General features: G+C 34.5%; 1 protein-coding gene across 1 annotated transcript in view; it reads left to right on the top strand.

Moving 5' to 3' along the window:
- LOC106463483 (ABC transporter G family member 14-like) overlaps nt 1–20441 on the top strand; it is a 39488-nt gene that overhangs the window by 9353 nt on the left and 9694 nt on the right. Inside the window, exons 3-10 of the mRNA XM_022390990.1 lie at nt 839–1008; nt 7914–8019; nt 9771–9871; nt 13430–13591; nt 16784–16877; nt 18467–18530; nt 19471–19550; nt 19773–20050. Of these exons, the coding sequence (XP_022246698.1) occupies nt 839–1008; nt 7914–8019; nt 9771–9871; nt 13430–13591; nt 16784–16877; nt 18467–18530; nt 19471–19550; nt 19773–20050 (1055 nt within the window). The remainder of the gene's footprint in view (nt 1–838; nt 1009–7913; nt 8020–9770; nt 9872–13429; nt 13592–16783; nt 16878–18466; nt 18531–19470; nt 19551–19772; nt 20051–20441) is intronic.

The raw sequence follows: 20441 nt of genomic DNA, 5'->3' as shown, positions 1-20441 counted from the left end.
TACTGTATAGTGGTGCAAGTGGTTAAAACAGGTGACCCTTTCCAGGCGGCCTCCGGCCCCTTTCGGTGAAATTAGTAGTGATGTAGTACTCTTTATGAATAATCTGATAAAGTACTGGTGTAAATACAAACTACTGTTGAAATATGGTGTTATAACTAATCCTAGCATTATCATACAAATGTCTCGTAATGACACAAGTAATTGTTTTCAGAAATAAAGTTGTACGAAAAATAAAACAAAAGATATAATGGACGTTCGGAATTCAGTGTTCTTAGTCGAGAAGTTTGGATTTATATACATCAGAACAGTTAGATTTAAAAATTGATAGCGACTTTGTCTTTTACTAAAACGAATTTTTTGGCTAAACATTTCGCTTTTCTGTTACAATAAATAAAATAATTTTATTATTGTCTATGTACATGAATGTATGGCTAGTAAATGTTATCGTTATCCGACATTAGACAAAAAGTAATCTTATTATGGTCTGTGCATACACGAATGTTTGGCTAGTAAGTTTATTATTCTGTGACGTTAAACAAAAAGTGATGGTATTATTGTCCATGTAAACAAATGTTTGGCTGGTTATTTTACTATTCTGTGACATTGAAGAAAAATAAGTTTTATTATGATCTATGTACATGACTATTTAGCTGATCATTTTATTATCTTGTAGCATTAAACAAGTAATTGTATTATGTATTTTTATAAACATTGTATTTTATTTTATTTTTAAATCACGTTGACAAACAATGTTATTTTAATTTGCGATTCATACCACGTGACATAAGAAATGTTCGAAGACTCGTGTTATTTTTTAATTACTCTTCATGATTCTTAGGTTCGGGTAAAACAACACTACTGAACGCGTTAAGCGGTCGAGTGAAGATCGACTCCGGTTTGATTACTGTAAACGGAGCACCTCTCAGCAAGAGACAGAAAAGAAATATTTGCTACGTTCTTCAAGAGGATGCTTTCTTCGCCAATCTGACACTTCGCCAAGTTTTAATGGTAGATAATATTGGGTATTATAGCTTACAAGTAGAAGTTTAAGGTACGTTCAGTGACTAGGAATCACGGTTTGCCATCTGGCTATGTCTTGAGTTTGCAAAACACACAAGTTTCTTAGGCCACCAAAACTAATAAAGCCTACTAATAAGCTAGAAATATCACAGTTTCTTGAGGCCCGTCATAGCGTTTCCAAAAACGTGAAAAACACTTTACATCCCTTGTCTGTTGCAGCTAGTTGTTGACAAAGCATTTTTCTCAGAATTTGTTGTTTTTTTTCATCGTGTCGGTTTAGACACGATAGTGAAACCCGTAACGTCTACTGTGCTAGACAATATCAGCAGTTCACAGTTGTTCAAACTAATATGGAACATTTGAGATGTCTTCCATTCCTTCGTAAGCGAACTGTGTCCCAGTGTAGTTATTAATAAGTACTTTACTAGCAAAGTTCAGTTGGTAGAGCATTCACTTGATGTGCAAGAAGTCTCGGGTTTGAATCCGAGGCGAGAAAAAGTAATAATTAACACACCAATATAAATATTTGTCATGTAAACGCTGAGATTAAGTTTTGAAATGCGTAGACATTTTTGATATCAGTATAAGGTGGTGTGAAAACAAACATTCTTGCTCCTGCTTTATGATCAACAGAGGTATTTCAAATATAACCACTATAGAGTTGCCTGGGTTATTTCTACTTCTAATCTAATATCCTCGGACTCAAAACAAGAACAGAACAACAACAACGATGTGTTAAAACACAAAAGGTATACATTAAGTGATACGTGGAGTATCTTGTTTTGTTCAGTGGTGAAGATTTTCCGCCGTACAATTCAGGATACCTGAACCACTTTGTTGCTCCAAGTATGTCCCATGAAATTTGTGAAGCTGTTGAAAACTTGTTGTTACTGTTGTTACCATCCTAGGTTGAATTTAGCTTCTGGTGGTCCCGGTGGGTGTTCGAACCGTAGTCAGAACCATCACTCTAGAGATAAGCATTTTGGAAATTAATTTATGAATACATAAAAATAAAAACAGACGAAAGGGATATACCTGGAATACTAGGGTTGACTGATAGGCTTCCGTTATGTACGACTTTATTTATTTATATTTTAATATGTTGACATCTCCTCCAGCTTCGGAGGTTCATCACCTGATATTTTTATTTTTGAAGTCTTGCCTTCTTGATGCCATGGTTAAGACAGATAAACAGTTCCTTACGTTTCTAGAAAGAGAACTTATCGGGACTGTTCTACGGATATAAAATGACAGCTTACCGCAGAACTGTCATAGCAGCACATATTTTGCATCAGTCGATGTGGTAGGCTTACTGCGCTTGAAATTTTGAACAGTCTAACACCAGATCGTATCATATATTGCTATCTACAGGGTTCCAGGTTTAATAGCCTTAAATATCAGAGGCAGTTATAAATATTTGAATATCAAACCTTCTTTAAGTCAGTGTTCAAGTAAATAGGCGAGTCACCAGGGATGAAGAAGGCTGAGGGGCTGCCTTAAACTTAGCCCAGAAACTGCCGCTGGAATGTGAATGATTGGCAAAACAGCATTAAACACGTCTCAGACGCACCTAGATAACACGATTTGTTGCTGTTTTTCTCTAAATTTAATGACATTTTTATACTGTTAATAGCTTCAGTTATCCAGTTTTGTACGAATACAGTGTCAATAATCCAAAACTAAAAGAGACAAAGCGGCAAAGATAATACTTTTGTTTCTATTTAATGAATTGTGTGACGGGTGGAACTTTTCTTGACAACAACAACAAATGCTGAAATTCTAGTTTTATTTTAGTTCAAACTAGTTTGAAATGTTTTTTCATGCAGTTTCATCTTTACATGTTTGCCTTCTACAAATCGATAAGTATCAATAGCCACTTTCGAAACAACGTTGAAAATAGTTTTTCCATGTTCGCTTAGGTTGAAATACTTTATAAAAAGATATTCATTTTGAAAGACATGACTGTTATGAGTATTCAGTGAGAGAAAGTGACCATTCAATAACCCTTTGTAAAACAGGACTAGGAGTAGCCTATTTTTATCAAACGATTCTATATAACTTGTCCTCGGGCTTTCTCCACGTGCTGTCTAAATTCTTTTTTGGGTCATTATCGCAGGAGGTCAATGTTTTGGAAGCCTGCCGTTAGCCTGGACGCTCAGCAGTACGTGACGGCGGATACACCCTACGGGAATACCGCAAGTGGGGGGTACTCACAGCGGCAAGGCTAGCCAGAAGCTTCTTTCGTAAACAGGTTTCTCTGTCTCTCTTTTCTCCATGAGAGAAATGAAGAAACGAATAATATTACGTGGCATATTCATTTGATGCAAGGTGTAGAACCTAGACATTTCAAGGCGATGTGTTTGGTCTTCAGTGGATATTGAAATCCTTGTATATAATATGTATATATATATATGCACATATATAACGTTTACGTTAAATTATTAATTTTTCAGCGCAAAGCGACACAATGGGCTATCTGCGCTCTGTCCGCCGCGGGGAAATCGAACCTCGGATTTTAGCGTCGTAAGTCTGCAGTTACGTTAACACAAAGCGTATGCTCTGATTTCAGGTGGAAAGGGTATTAAGATGACATGTTTACTGTGTTCAAACCTATCTTTTCAAATGTCTATTATTAGTCGCTTAACGCAAACTGAACAATGGGCTATCTGCGCTCTGTCCGCCGCGGGGAAATCGAACCTCGGATTTTAGCGTCGTAAGTCTGCGGTTACGTTAAAACAAAGCGTATGCTCTGATTTCAGGTGGAAAGGGTATTAAGATGACATGTTTACTGTGTTCAAACCTATCTTTTCAAATGTCTATTATTAGTCGCTTAACGCAAAACTGAACAATGGGCTTACTTGCCCTGTTCTCACCAAAAGGATCGAACGTTGGATTTTGGCGTTAGAAGCCCTCATACTTACCGTCGAGCCCCTTTGGGAGGTGCTTTATTTTTGCTGTATTTTCTGCTGTTGTGGTGAAATGTTCACCTATCGTTAGCTCTATTTGTAAGGTTTAAACCTAAATTCATCAGCCTGTTAGCGTTAAGTTGGGTTGTTTGTGTAAAATTGAAGTCCTTGACAGAAATTTAACTTTTTAATAATACATATATATATATATATATTTACAGACAAAACCAATTGTTTGTTAACTTTCTTGATTTCTTCATAAAAATGCATGGGAATAAAAACGATTACCAATATATCTTATACGTGTTAAATAGATCACGAAGACTTAAATACCAGAGTATCGCCAGGTGGCGTAAAAAAGTACCTGTTGATATAAATTATGCAGCAGTTAAAAAAACAACAACTGAGGTCTGATTACAAGTCCAACAAAAAATATGAATAATATTATAAGAACGTTTTAAATTGAAGTCAACCACTTACTTTTTTTTTGCATTATTGGCGATAATCTTTTACCGCTTTAAAAGCAACGTTTCGATCTTCTAGATACAGTAGCACTTAATGAGCATTTTAAAACTCTTGCGTTGTTAACTGCTCATTAAAAACACCTCATTTTAGTTGCACCAATCGTTTCAAAAAAAAAGGAAAAAGAAGGAAAAAAAAGATACGTGTCATTGGTGAATCTCGAACAAAAATGGTATCATTTAATATATGGATAGTATGTAGACATGTTTTGTGAAATTGCCAGTGGAAAATAAAAAGTAATTTGCATTTCCCATGAAATTAGGCTTAACTCATCAATTCGAAGGCTGTGCAGAAAGTGATACTGAATCTTTGATGATTAGGTATTTCTTATATATTTAATTTGAATTATTATTTTGCAGTAGCTGCTATCGTAAGGGGCGTTTAAGTAACACTTTATAGGCTGGCCAATCGATTTTATTTCGGATATTCTTATCCTATCCTCTTGTGTGTGTGTGCGCGCGCGCGAAATGAGATTACAACGTTATTGTACATGCAGCGTTTTTTGACAAATACATACGCACAAAACCACATCGAATAATGTCTCGAGTGTAGACCAACTAATATCACCTAGCGGTGAGTACAGACTTTGAAATTTTTTGTTACAAGGCTTCACTAAAGCATGACGAAACATCGTGAACAGCCAGAGAGCGTTTAACGTTCGGCGGTAGGTTGTGCAACGGGTTTACCTTGAAGAAGCAATTTTCAACTTCGTAATAACATCGTAAAGTTGTTGCTCTGCTAAGGTATGCTTTTCACAGAACTTTCTTTGTTAGACAAGCACCAGCTCTCTTGCATAACATCGGAACGTCTACGAGTTTCAGAGGTCACACTTTTGTACTTGTGGTTTAAATTTAAACACACACACACACACACGATAAAATATAGCATTACAAAAACTTCTTCACTTTTCTGTATGCTGTTAAGTAAAAATATTAGAAAAAGTGTCGCAAAATATGTTTAGAAGATATACATACAACAGTAGCAAATATATGTTACATATAAGTGGAACAACAGACACATTTGCAGAGGACAGTATCATATTTTGTAACTCTTTTTTTTTTTTTGAACTAGCAGAGACCTGCAAAACATCTGCCGTCAAATTAGTATCTTTATTGCAACAGTACTTATTTAAATACAGGATTTATAGGATAATACAAAAGAATTCTAATCACAGAGTCCGAAATCCATAGGTCCACTTGTCTTAGGCCTAACATTAGTTAAGTCTTTATTAATTACGACGTATATTCGATAAAGAGATAAATTAACACTGTAACTTCTGTATATATTTTTTGCTGTAGCTTAGTTAGGGCTAACTTTTAACATACTTAATACTATCAGTAAATAAGCTAATAATGTTATTCTACGACCTAACGTTAGACATTTTTAAGAACTTTGATAAGCCCTTGATATAAGGTTGTACAAAATGTCTAATAAAGTATATTTACATCCATCCGCCTTTGGTTTACATCTGTTGAATGGCCCGGCATGGCCAGGTGGTTAGGACGCTCGACTCGCAATCTGCGGGTCGCGGGTTCGCATCCCCATCCCACCATCCCCCCTTCGCATACCCCTTTCAGCCGTGAAGGAGCGTTATAATGTGACGGTCAATCCCACTATTCGTTGGTAAAAGAGTAGCCCAAGAGTTGGCGGTGGGTGGTGATGACTAGCTGCCTTCCCTCTAGTCTTACACTGCTAAATTAGGGACGGCTAGCGCAGATAGCCCTCGTGTAGCTTTGCACGAAATTTAAAACAAACAAACAAACATATGTTGAAACATGTGCGGTTAGATAATAAGGTGCGTGCTCAATTTCAGGACAGATAAAAACTGAGTATTATTATAAAACATTTATACTGTTATGAGTTCAAATTCAGTCCTGTTTCTGAAATTCAATTTAAACAGAAAAACAAAATTGTTGTGTTGTTGTTGTCAAGCGCAAATCTACACAGTGGGCTATCTGTGTTCTGTCCACCATGGGTATCAAAACACGGTTTTTAGTGTTATTAGCCTTCAGTCTTACCATGGAGCCACTGGGAGGCAAAAAATATTTACTGCCCCCCCCCCGGTGGCTCAGCAGTAAGTATCACAACTTACAACGCTAAAATTCGGGTTTCGAGGTGGGAAGAGATAAAATAGCCCATTGTATAGCTTTACGCTCAATAACAAGCAACCAGAAAAAAATTACTAGCCTTTTGTTTTCGGTTACTAATAACGCTTGTCTAAGTGTAGTTTTTAGGGTTGGTTAATTGTTAAGTGTGTGACCACATTTTCTTTCATATGAATTTCTGTTTTAAAATGTGCCAGACGTAGTTCAATGGTTAGCGTGCTGGATTGTAAATTTCTGTTTTAAAATGTACCAAACGTAGTTCAATGGTTAGCGTGCTGGATTGTAAATTTCTGTTTTAAAATGTGCCAAACGTAGTTCAATGGTTAGCGTGCTGGATTGTAAATTTCTGTTTTAAAATGTGCCAGACGTAGTTCAATGGTTAGCGTGCTGGATTGTAAATCCGAGGAATTATGGCACACTTCAATTGCCTCAAGATATTGCGTTCTCAAGTTTCGGGCCATGGATGTATTATAAAAGTGACGGTCAAATATCACTGTTCGATTACAGTAGCCCAAGAGTAGTCCAAATTAGGAACAATTAGCGCATATAACCCATGTATAGTTATGTGCGAATATCCGAAACAGAAAATAAAAACAACAACATTTAAACCAGTGCTATTCATATATTTTAATTATAAGAGTAATAGACTAGTATTTTATGTGAGCACTTACAGAGTCATGATTCTACTTTCATGACTCACAATTTTGCAATTAAGAATAACCATAAACAACTCAATTTTATTACTCAAAATAACCTCTTCCTCAACAACGTATAGCTATAAATAATTATTAAAACTACTGACAAAAAGTAAACTTCTTGAAAATAACCATAAACAACTCAATTTTATTACTCAAAATAACCTCTTCCTCAGCAACGTATAGCTATAAATAATTATTAAAACTACTGACAAAAAGTAAACTTCTTTAAAATTCCTTAAGTGAAAATAGAATTTCTTCCTAGCTTGTCTTAATTTGAAATAATTCTTTTACATATCGTTCCTTAAAAATAACATATTTTATATCCAAAATAACGCCTTTTCCAATCACTTCTTAATTCAAAGTAATGCTAGATATTCCTTAAAATTCCGTAATGTAAGTTAACTCTACTTCTTAACATTCCGTAACGGAAAGTAATGCTAGGATTTCGTGACTGAAAGCAGCAATTATTTTGTAATTAAAAATGATGAGTGTGTTTTCTTTTCAGCGTTCTGTAATTCGTGTTTCTAATATAGCTAGCTAGATAGAAGTTATTTTTCCTTTTACGTTAAGAACTATATCTGAGTTAAAAAGAAAAGAGCAACTCATGAACAACGCGTTTTAGACTTGGTCCTTTAGACTGGCTGGAAATATTTCTCCCCCAGCACTCAGCATTATTACGGCTACCTGACACCATGCCATATCATGAAAAGATGGCGCACGTGGAACATATCATCGACGTTCTGGATCTGAGGAAATGTTTGAATACCAGTAAGTGTCTATTTTTCTGCTGTCTATCGATGTAGGTCACTACATCTACTGTGATATTCTAGGTAAAAAACCTTACCCTTTTTTACTTACATTTCACTCAGTAAACTTTACCGTCAATGAAGCCCATGGATCAGACGAAGATAAAATAATATATGTCTGTCTGTCTGTTAACGTTTTACGTGTTTGTTGGTATTTCTATCTGTCCATTTTTATTTTGCGAGCTTAAGAAATATAAATGTTTTCATTTCTCGAAAACGAAGCCAATCTAACAAGACATCTTTCTCACCCCCCGTGAACTCTTAAGTAAACCTTTACATTTTTTCTAATCATAGAAATTATATATATATATATATATACACACACACACAAACATATATATATATATATATATTCAGTGGTTTTCTCTCTCACCTTCCTTGTCTATCATTCCTCTGAATACGGCACCAGATTAACAGCCGAAGTAAAGACAGAAATAGTTAGTAATTACTAGAAAAAAAAACGTGGTAGTTAATAAATAGACTTATTATAGTGTAGTTAAAACTTGGAGAGACAGTAGTGGCCGAGATTAAACTAGACAAATATGTTAAATTGTGTAGTTAAAACTTGGAGAAGCAGTAAACGAGACTGAATTAATCAAAACTTTGGAGACGAGGACTAAGAATCAATTCATGAAATCAAGTTAATTGGAGTAAAGAACCAATAACTAAGTTTAACTAGTCATACTACGTTAATTAATGTAGTTAAATCTTGAGGAAACGTTAACATTATATTAAAAGTATAGTGAAACTATGAAATCGCCTGAAACCTGCAGGATATTTCAAGAATGTCTATAAGATTTTAGCTGATTATTCTACATTTTCGTATTAGAACCATAATTACTGATAATATAGGGATATATTTTGTTGCCCACAGTTAATGAATATGCTAAATAAATCCTGCTATTTCCAGAACCTTCTAAAATTCCATGAAAATCCAAGGGTGAAGTTCTGGGTGGTAAATTGCTTTATCTGAACACGTTTTATGATAATTATTCTGCAGATGAACTTAACATGATGTACTTACGTGAGGTACATAATTAGTGGGGAGTAAGTAATCTACGCGGATTCAAGGTTTTGGCAAGTACTAATATACCACACCTTAAGCAAATGACTGCCTTATCAGTTACACGAAACAAAAAAATTTAGTTGATAATACAGTATAGAGCTGGGCTATTTTTTATTGCTGTCCTCAGTTATCATTAGCTAACACTCAATTACCGACTATACATGTAGCATGACGAATATCTATTTCATAACTAAAGAGTCAGCGTTTTCTCATAGCCTATTTCGTAGTTTTCAGCAACAGAATTATTCAGGACTTAGAAAGTTTTTTCTAGTAAAGGAATGCAAAGATTATTTTTTGACACATACACACTAAAAACAACTGATTACTGTGGACATTTCGTGAGTCTGTTTAATAACAAAAGCAAATAACTCAGTATTAGCTATTTTCTTTTACTTGAAATTTCACCGAAGTCCAAGTAAAATTACCTAGCTTTAATTGTGAGAACAATAATTTTTGTTTTGTAATTGTAATTTACCAAACACATTTTATTGACTTCAAACCTCAAAGTTATTGACGCAACAGAGATCTTTTAGAATGAACAAAACATCGGAAATATTAAGCTATTCGCACTGTCTCTGTTATATGTTCTTTTGTTTTAGCATTGACGTCTTGGGTTACATCAATAACACTCAAATGTTCAATTTCAGTAATTGGAGACGGGCTGAAACGAGGGCTGTCAGGAGGAGAGAAGAAAAGGGCTAGCATTGCTTGTGAATTACTCACAAACCCTACTACCATGTTACTGGACGTAAGTTGTCATTCGATGCTAGGTGTTATGGGCTATACTATTTTGTTTTTGCTTTTCCTTCTTCTATTTGAAACGCTTCTTTTAAGATTCTCCTTTTTTTACGTTAACTTTTTCGAATTTAGGTCTTCCCGTAAAGTTACATCTTATTTTGTGAGTTCATTGTTAAACATAACGGTAACCAAAAGTAATATAACGTTGATTTTTGACTTACTTGTATCACAAAATTATATATCTTATAATAGATTAGTATAGATAAAATACAATAACTAAAACAAAATAATAAGTATATGAGTATTGTTATGAAGATAAGGGCCATCCTTATTTTCTTCAGATTTGAAATGAAAAAGTAGAATATTTGAAAAGCACAATAGTGAAATGACTTTGTGTAGGTGCTGCATAACTATGCCCTGTCTTTTTCACATAGTTCTAACTATTTATATGAAGATCAGTCACAGTTCCTTAACCCCTCCCACCCCCTCCAGAGTATCAGCAGTAAGCTCGAAGGCTTTTAACACTAAAAATCGAGTTTCAGTGCACATGTTGGGCAACAGAGCAAACAGTCCACAGAGTAGTTTTGTACTAAACACAAAACCGATTACTATGGCATGTCTCACCATGCTCTCTCTATGGAACCCACTTTTGTTTTTGAATGTTCTTCAATTTGGTGGGTTTATTGCTTGTTTGAAGTTAAGCAAAAGCTACACAATGGGCTATCTGTGCTCTGCTCACCACGGGTATCGAAACCCGGTTTCTAGCGCTGTAAGTCCCTCAGACATACCGCTGTGCCAGTGGGGGGCCTTTTAAATGTCATCATCAGTATTCCCAGCTGCCCCCTCCCTCTCCGAAGTAAACTCGGTGGGAGGAATATCTTTATCCTTCCTGACAAAACGAATAAATATACTCACATATAACGTTGAAATATCATTTTTAAATAATTAAATACTTTATATTTCACCGTGGGCTCAAAATATTAATTTTAGAGTCGGCACGTAATGTAATCTGTATTAAAACAGACAAACAGGAAAATCTATCGAACGTAAAATATTTTTCTGTCATTGCGTATGGAGGTGACGTAATGTGTAAGGGGGCGCGATGATAATTTCAACTTTCATCGTGAATGTTTAATTAATGTCTTATTATATGTGGCAATGGCCTTCCCTGGTAAGCTGTAAATCTGTCAACCGATTTCAGTGCCCTCTACGGGCACAAGCCACCCCTAAACTTTTCCCAATACTGTTTTCAGCATGAAATTGATTATATGATTTTACACTTGAGATTTGTTGGAGCCTAAAATGCGGTTGACGGGAGTAAATAAGCTCAACTACGGTACATGAGACAATGTTATGAGTTTTACAAGTATGTCGGTATGACCCATTTCAATGTATTCAACGCGTCTTGCGGAAATGAACAGAATCAAGGTGTGCTTTATAGTAAAGTTTTAATACCCATCTTTATTATCATTTCAGTATCAATTATGTATGAATAGCAAACGTTTTAAAGAAAAATAACAGCAAATTAATATTAATTTATAGATGTCATGATAGTGGCCTTTAACGATGTCATACGAGCCTGTGAATTTTTCTGAGCCAAGTCAACCGGTTTCTAGCGCGACCCGAATGGACCAGTAATCAATTAAGTCTAGTTAAACCAGTGATTCTCAACCAGGGGTAAATTTACCCCTTGGGGATAAAACATTACATGGCAGGGGGTATATAATTGATGTACCTGATGATTGAATAATAATTCAATTAAATTTCATTTTGTAAAATGTGTGTGTGTGCGTGTGAGAGAGAGAATGCTAAGAATGCGTGTGTGTGTGTGTGCTATTTTTGTGCAAAACCTGAATAATTATTTTTTTTTTTTTACCTTCTTGTTTTTCTGTCCCTTTATGATAACTATGAATTTTTTGTATGGAAATAAGGGGGTAAATGGAGAAATACATCAAGCCGAGGGGGTTAATGATGGAGGAAAAGTTGAGAATCCCTGAGTTAAACTGTGTATCAGCTTCCACAACACTGATTTTTCAAGCTCATAATTAGTACCATTTCGAGCCAGAATTATTTTTCGGGGGCGTATGTTCCCCAGCATATCTTCTTACCGCGCCTTTGACATGCTTGCATCTTACTCCCTTTCCTAAACTTTTCTCTGACATAAACTTGAAAAACCATGATAATTTTTAACAGACGTTGGACCCTTTGACTTCAAGTTGTGAGCCCTCTATAATCAAAATTAACTGATCAACCACTGGATGTGGATAAAATGAGTTCACGTGTACTTACAACTTCACATTCAGTTTTTTTAGCGATATTCTTTATGCATGGCGTAAAGAGGTTACTGTTTTCTTTCATAATCAAGCATAAAGCTACACAGCAAGCTATCTGTGCTGTGTCTACCGCGGGATAGAACTCTAAATTTTAGCGCTATAAGACCTAAAGCTAACCGCTGAGCTACTGGTTGGGGAGGGAAAACAGCGTTAAGATGGCGATGGAAATTTGAATTCCATTCTTATGCATGGCATTAACGCCTCTCAGCTAACTCACAAAATTATTATATTATAGACAAAGTAATTTAGGTTTTCCTTTTTCGTTATTTTGAATTAAAAGGAAAAAATATTCTATGTCCCTTATGCATTAATGTATTATCTACGTGTATGAATATGTGTGCACTTGTATGTACGCAGATTTTATTGCTTTAATTAATATCCTAATTCTTGATTTAAAACTGTATAATGTATTCCATCACAAAGTCACCACAAAGATGTCTTTAAAGAAAAGGGTGAAAAGTTAAAACATTTCAAGACTAAAATTGACATATCAACTTTTGCTTATAGATACAACTTCGCGACACAAACAGGACAATTAGGAGTTCGATTCCCCGCGGTGGGCTCAGCAAATAGCCCAATGTGACTTTCCTCTTAAACAAAAACAAACAAATTGTTTGTTTGTTTTTTTGAACAAAGTCATATTAGGCTATCTGCTGTGTCCACCGCAAGGAATCGAATCTCGGATTTTAACGTTGTAAGTCCGTAAACTTACCGCTGTTCCACCGGAGGACAACCGATTAGGCGAACGTCGACTACGTGCTGTCGTTGTTGTTTTAGTTGTGTCTTGGAAGAGTAAATGTTAGCGATAAGATTTTGAACTTACAATGCTAAAATACGAGGCTCGATCCTTCGCGGTGGACATATTACAGATAGACCATTGCGTAACCATGCACTAAAAACAACAAAATAACAAGCTTACATAAAATCACCAACGTTTTATAAACTGATATTTATCAGTGTGTTAAACATTGGTTAACTCTACGTTGAATGAAATCTCATTCAAGACACGTTTTTGTTCAATAAAAATGCGAAACGATAATACATTGCTTGGTCGTTTGTCTAAATCATCATGATTTTACATTTAAATTTTTCATCTGAAACCAGTTTCTAATTCACTTTGTTCAGACCATTACGATTTATTTGTGTACAAAGAATTCACATGGTATTTTTGTGAGTGTATAAAATGTTTCTGAACTTTGTCAAGATTACGCACGTTAAATTATTACCACTAATAGGAACCAACCTCGGGCCTTGACTCTGGTACCGCCCTCTGTCTTATGTCTACCTTGAAGTATTATGCAGAAAAAGAACGTAAAACAGTTGTTGTTACGGTTCATCAGCCGTCCAGCCAGATTTTCTACATGTTTGATCGTCTGCTTCTACTAGCTGATGGTCAGGTATGATTTTATCTTTATTTATTATTCTTTTTCAACATTAGTTAAATTTTATAAGTATTTGTGTAGTTTTAAAATGAAGTATTTTCGTTAACAGAAAGAAACTGGTATTTAGTCTTTCGATCTTTCGTGGTTAATTGCAGAAGTTAAGATAAATTTTCTATTGCTTGCGCCATCTAGTACCAGGAACAGCAATTAACTAGCATTTTGCATAATAATTTGTTGGCAAATAACGATTTTATGTAAGTCTAATGAAATGATTTATTTGGGGGGGGGGGCATACTACATGTTTCGACGGAATACTGGTCTGTCATCTTTAATGTTCTATCTAAAAATGTAGTATGTTCCCCCAAAAAATATCACTTCATTATGCTTGTAAATCGTTGCTTGCCAACATATTATTATATTAGCATAATGTGCTTCCTTAGTTTGCATAAAAGTTGAACATATTATCTTGATGATCCTGTATTATTACTACTGAATTCTTTTTGCCTTTTTTACATCACAAAGACTAAATAAATCATAATATTTTAAGCCGTGGCATTTACCTGAAGTTTTAAAATAGTTTTTGAATGATCAAGCCTGGGAAATGTATTTTAAAACTACGTCAGAGAAGATATGTTGCATAGCTCTTGTGCTGCTAATAATTTATGAGAAAATATGCTCTATAGTGGCTCCGCGGTGAGCTTGAGGGCTTATAACACTACAATTCGGAGTTATATCCCTGCAGTGGATACAGCACAGTTAGTTCATTATGCTTAGTAGTTCAAACGAAATGTTGCTTAGCGAGGCAGTGGTTAAATCCAGAATATGGATCTCCAGATCCATAGCTTACGTCCTCTTATTGCCAAAAAGAAAACAGGAAATAACAAAAATTAAACTTCGCACTTTGAGGCTGCGTGTGTATTATAACGGTGATGGTCTAATCCCATTATTCAGTCAGACAATAGCATCCCAAGAATTTACGGTGTTTGAATTGACTAGCTGCCTTCCCTATAATCTGTGAGTTCAAAATTAGGGACGGCTAGTACTGAGAATCACTGAGTAACTTTGCACGGATATCCGCAAACAAAGAAAAGAATGCTTACTTTAACACACGTGTGGTTTTAAAATAAGCGCCAAATGATTTTAACTTTATAAGTGTTGTGCCTTTAAAAACTACGACCCTAAAAGATTTCAATTGAAAATTTTAATTGCAGAAGAATGACCATTAAAATGTTTTTTCCTCAAAATAATCTTTTTCTCTTTTCTTAACGTTTCCAACATGGAGAAACATTAGGAAACATTCTTTAAGATCGCGAAAACAATTACAACAACAAGAAAAAAATGTTTAAATAGAGAGGGGACAATAATCGGACATGATGTCAATGGATATTTATTCCAAGTATCATATTAGTGTTTCTCCAAAAGAATAAAAGTTTACATAAATTGTACATTTTAAAACATAAATAAAAATCTTTAGAATTTCAGATATAAAAGTCCTTCATTTGAAATAGGTCTTCCCCTTTTAGGTCCTAAAATTATGCTGTCTTGTTGGAGGTATTTATGTTGCAAATTAAGTGTTGTTGTTGTTTTTCTGCTACGTGAAAGTATATTCTTCTGCATAGTTTTTGTATTTCATGACCTGGTTTGTTTTCAATTTCGCACAAAGTTACTCGAGGGCTATCTGCGCTTGCCGTCCCTAAATTATCAGTGACGAACTAGAAAACAGCAAATCAACATCACCCATCACTAACTAACTCTTGGGCTACTCTTTTTACCAACGTATAATAACCGAAAATCCAGTGACGGGGATTCGAAACTACAACCTAAAGATTGCGAGTCGAGCGTTGTACTCATCAGGCCATGCCTTAATTTTCTCTATAGATCTAAAAGTTGTCTTATAGACCAAATTATTTTACAATTTATAAACAAAAAAAATCTTAAACATATTATATTTGTCACTGAATGAACTGAACATTTAAGTGCTTTTGAAAATCTTTACATGTTTTTATTGGAGTAATTTTAATTTGTTTTGAAATAGAATTTGTAGATTTAACCACTCAAGAACAATAAGCTTTCTGAAGAAGCTACGAAACCGGTTACAGTTCGAGAAAAATATTATAGTTTTACATTGTCTATCAGCCCGTGTTTATGGTTTATGTATTTAAATTGTTTCCTGGTATATAAACCATTAGAAAGACGTATTTACTTCTGTAGTGTGTATCCCGGTAGGCTAGCAGTAAGTTTACTGACTCACAACGATAACATCCGAGGTTCGGTCCCTATCGGTGGATTGAGTGCAGCTAGCCCATTATGTAGTTTTTCCGCTAAAAAAACAAACAAACGTCAACTTCTGGAGTGTTAGTTTACATGTCACTAATACTCAATTGTAACAACCCCGCTGATAACAAAACTTCGAGCTAGTTATTTCACTAATGGATGTAACGACATAAGAATAAAATAGATTTAGAAAAAAGTTAACAGTGTAATGCTGAGAAATGAAACAATAATGTAAACAACTAAAGGTGTAAACTGATACTAAGTGGTTTAACCAGGAACAGCTGGAGGTCTTTTAAAATAAAAACTTCTTAGATATCTCTAGAAAACAAAATCAAATGCCTCTTTATAGCTGTTATAGTTGGTCAAAACACAGCTTAAAGAAACAGAAGGTTTTTTTCATAAGATGTTTAAAGAAAATAGACGAAATCTATGAAATGGTTCCTGCACAGATAACAACATCTAAGATTAGAGTGGCCCAAAACTTGGCGGTGACTGTTGTTAAGAAACTGCATTCTCTCTAGTGTATCAATTTAAAATTAAAGACTGCTACAGTGGATAGCCCACGAGTAGCTTTGCTCAAATATTCGAAAACAAGCATACAAAAATATTGAGGTAGTGAACACGAGTTTTGTAATAATTTTTTGTAGTAATATAAGTTGTTTTTTCTTTTTGCATTCATTCGACTCCGAGTCGCACTCGAAACCTTTCGCACACCCAGCAAGTGCTTTGAAAAGTGCTTTACTAGGAACTACTAGTAGATTTATAATCACTAACTCAGTTGGTAAAGCACCCTTTGGCGTGGGAAAAGTTTCAGGTTCGATTCCGAGCTGAGGGAATTCAAAAATCACTGAGATTATGATGGGAATTTTTTGAGGTCGTCTATTATAAGATACGAAACAGTGTCATTTCTTACATGTATTTTAACGTTTTTAGGTCGCGTTCTTTGGCGCAACCCACAGAATTGTAGAGTTTTTAAGTGACATTGGCTTACAAATAGCAGCACATTACAATCCTGCTGACTTTATTAGTGAGTATGTTCATTATTTTATGTTTTACTTATACAATGATTAAGAAAATGAAATATGACGCATTATTATTGAAAAACTCACTATATTCCAGTATGATTCAACGTTCCGTTGAGATATATTTCTCAAATTAGCTACATCTTATCTAAACCTGTACTTTAGCGTAGACATTTATATAAATTTTTAAAGGGCAATATAACTTCCAGAACGTTCGTTGTAAAAACTTGAACTTTTAATAGCTTTTAATGTATTTTTCGTAAGATTTCAAACAATCGTTGCTTCAATTACTATTTTGAAGGTTTGACTCTTCCTCGTCATGAACAAATATAGGACATATTTTACCCATTATATCGATGTAGTTTGATACAGCAACTGTATTGGGTGTTTCAATCTGCTACATCAACTGTCTTAGGTGTTTCAATCTGTGGATTAACTGTCTTGGGTGTTTCTGTATGCTACAGCATCTGTATTTGGTATTTTCTTCTGGTACAGCAACTGTTTTGTTCATACTCGTGGATTAACTGTCTAAGGTGTTTAAGTCTGCTACAGCATCTGTCTTTGGTGTTCCTATCTGTTACAACATCTGTCTAGGGTGTTTAAGTCAACGGAATAACATACTTGCAATCAAGAGCTTGTGAATGGGTTAAAAATATCACTCTTATGTGTTAACTTGTACGTTTTACCATTCTCACCTGGAGCGAGCAGGTAAAGAGTTCTATGTCGTTCATCTTCAGGAGGAAGTAGGTAAAAGGTTCCATATTACATTTCATCCAAAACAAGTAGGCAAAAAAAGCTCTATACTTTTCTTCATCCAAACAAGTAAGTAAATAGTTACTTACCGTTCTTCTGGAGGAGTGAGAAGACAAAGGACTCCTTACTATCCTTTACCAGAAGCGAACAGGTAAAAGAGTTCTTTCTTTACCACTCCTCGTCAGGTGCCCTTTGCCTTAGAGCTCATGATATGGAAGTGAATGTTTTTCAAAAGTACTTGAACCAAAGATTGTCTGCAGAGTTAAAAGCAGTATTTTTTTTATAACAATACGGTTTCGAAAACATTGTATTTTTCATTCCTTTTTAAAGCATATAAAATTAACTAACATGGATTAAGATGAAAATGTTGCGAATAAATACTCTACTAACCTAGGTATTTCTAATATCAGATCAGTTATAACTTTAAATATCTAATAAATACCCTACTAACCTAGGTATTTCTAATATCAGATCAGTTATAATAGGGTATTTATTAGATATTTAAAGTTATAACTGATCTGTGATTAGAAATACCTAGGTTAGCTTTAAATATTTAATAAATACCCTGCTAACCTACGTAGCAGTAATCACAGATCAATTATAACTTTAAATATTTAGTAATTGAGATGATTGTCATCATGCAACGTCTTGAAAGGTGTGTTGGGTTAAGTCTGACCTATTATCTTTAATGAACAGAAACAAAACAATTATTGATAAGTAGTAATGAACAGTATTCTGTTGCTTCGGACAAATTCTAGACCTACAGTTTACAACACCTAAAAATGTAAGATATTTGTCTAAAATGGAGGATATGGCATTTTCTTTCACTGTTTAATTACAGTTGAACAAGTGAAAAAAAACCCAGAAGTTCGGGAAAAATTTATATCAGCAACCAAGAGCTTCATGTAAGTGACTTTTCTTCAAGAGAAGAAAAAATATCTTAGAAAATTTATATATATTGAGCCTTGTAGTTTCTGTATAAAATCCACCAGTGCTATATTTTAAAGCTGACAAACTAATGTTAGTGTTACCGATATGTAAATAGAGAAATCTTTATATAAAATCCTATATAAAATTTTAAACTTACTCTAGTACTGTTATCTCACGAAATACCTTTTGTAAAAAAAAAAGTCTATTAATACTTACAATTACAAAATCAACCAAGATTTATCATAATGTTTAGAACAGTTTGCGTTTATAAAAAAGCATAAATACAGGTTTCCTTCGAAATTTTGCTTTAATTACACATTGTTCTACTACTTTAGACACGGCTTTTGTTCTTCACAATCTTGTATTTAGTTTCAGTGAATATTTGTTAACCAGATAGACTTCACTTGTGACAGTTGTTGTCATTCATAAATAAATTAGTTTAAATTATATTTATTTACTTTTCTGAAATCTGTTTTCGATAATGTACACTTATTAAGATAATTTTTAAAACAATTCCTTATTTTTGTCAGTTGTGCATTTTTTAAAACTTTAATATAACATTTTATTCAATAAATCTACAGCAAAATTCCAAACTAATTTTGTATACGAAAGATAGAGATTCTAACTTTTAAAAAAGCACGTTTTTCACTCTCTTTCTTTTTTATGAGATAGAACTACTATAAAAGACTAAATGCATGGTTCGGTAATAAATAGCTCTTGTTTCAAAGAAGATTACTTTTTAACACAACTAAGAACAACTGAACTGTCTTTAGTTATTGATACGAACTAGCTGTTTGTAACAAACAATAACAAGCCACAAAATGTCGTCTGCTATTTACTTCTATTCCCTTTCACCCATCTGTTGTGTTAAGATGCCAAGAATGCCTTGGGATAATAAAATATCTATCTTTTTAGAGAAATTAATGAAGTCTCAGCTCAAATGGAGTTCAACTCTTTGGTCTCTGCACCAGTTCAGTCCACAAATGATTCAGCAGGTGAGAGGTTCACTTTAAAAATGCCGTGTTAAAGCATATAAACAGAATTCGTTAAGAAAGTGTGTTTGTTGCTCTGGAAAAATGGTTTTAGTATTTAGAAGACCCTGGGCTGGTAATTTGTAATTTTGATATGAAATACATTCACTAAAATGACTTAACAGAAATTACTAGAGGAATGCAAGAAGATAAAAACAAATATAATAAGCTCATCTATTTTAACAGCATCTGAGGGCAATGAAGACTGTGATGTACCATCTTGGTCAGATGCTTACAGCTCTGTGAGTGGCAGTGAAGACAGTTTTACAGGGACTTTTGAAAAGTGGCCCACATCCTTCTGGACGCAGCTTAAAGTACTGTCTGAAAGAAATTTTCAAGAAGCACACAGCCGTATGCTATCTAGACTGAATTGGATACAGACTATTGGCCTAGGCATTGTGAGTGGGCTTCTCTGGTTTCAAGTGGAAAGGACGGAAACGAATCTATCTGACATTCAAGGATGGGTAGGTTTTGGTTTCTTTAAACAGCGTACAACAGCTTGTTTGTAGTTAAGCACAAAGCTACACAATGGGTTATCTGTGTTCTGCCCACCACGGGTATCGAAACCTGGTTTCTAGCGTTGTAAATCCGCAGACATACGTACAACAGCGAGAAAAGGCTGATACTGTGCAAGTTTGGCAAAACATCTGGCAATTTGATTAATTGAGACGAATTTTAAAATTACTGATCTGGTTCAATAGTCATTTTTAAACCACAAGTGTTTGATGAAAACGTTTCCGAGGGTTAACCATGTGAACTTATTAAGAAATTAGACACGTTATTGAAGTTTTCTGATATCTCAAGCATCTTGTGTTATAGTCAAATAAAGCCGTAAACCAATCCTAGAGACTTTAT

The sequence above is a fragment of the Limulus polyphemus genome, unplaced genomic scaffold (genome assembly GCF_000517525.1).
Source record: "Limulus polyphemus unplaced genomic scaffold, Limulus_polyphemus-2.1.2 Scaffold1421, whole genome shotgun sequence".
NCBI lineage: Eukaryota > Metazoa > Arthropoda > Merostomata > Xiphosura > Limulidae > Limulus > Limulus polyphemus.
The sequence above is the reverse complement of the archived record's forward strand: the minus strand, read 5'-3'. Positions and strand labels throughout refer to the sequence as shown.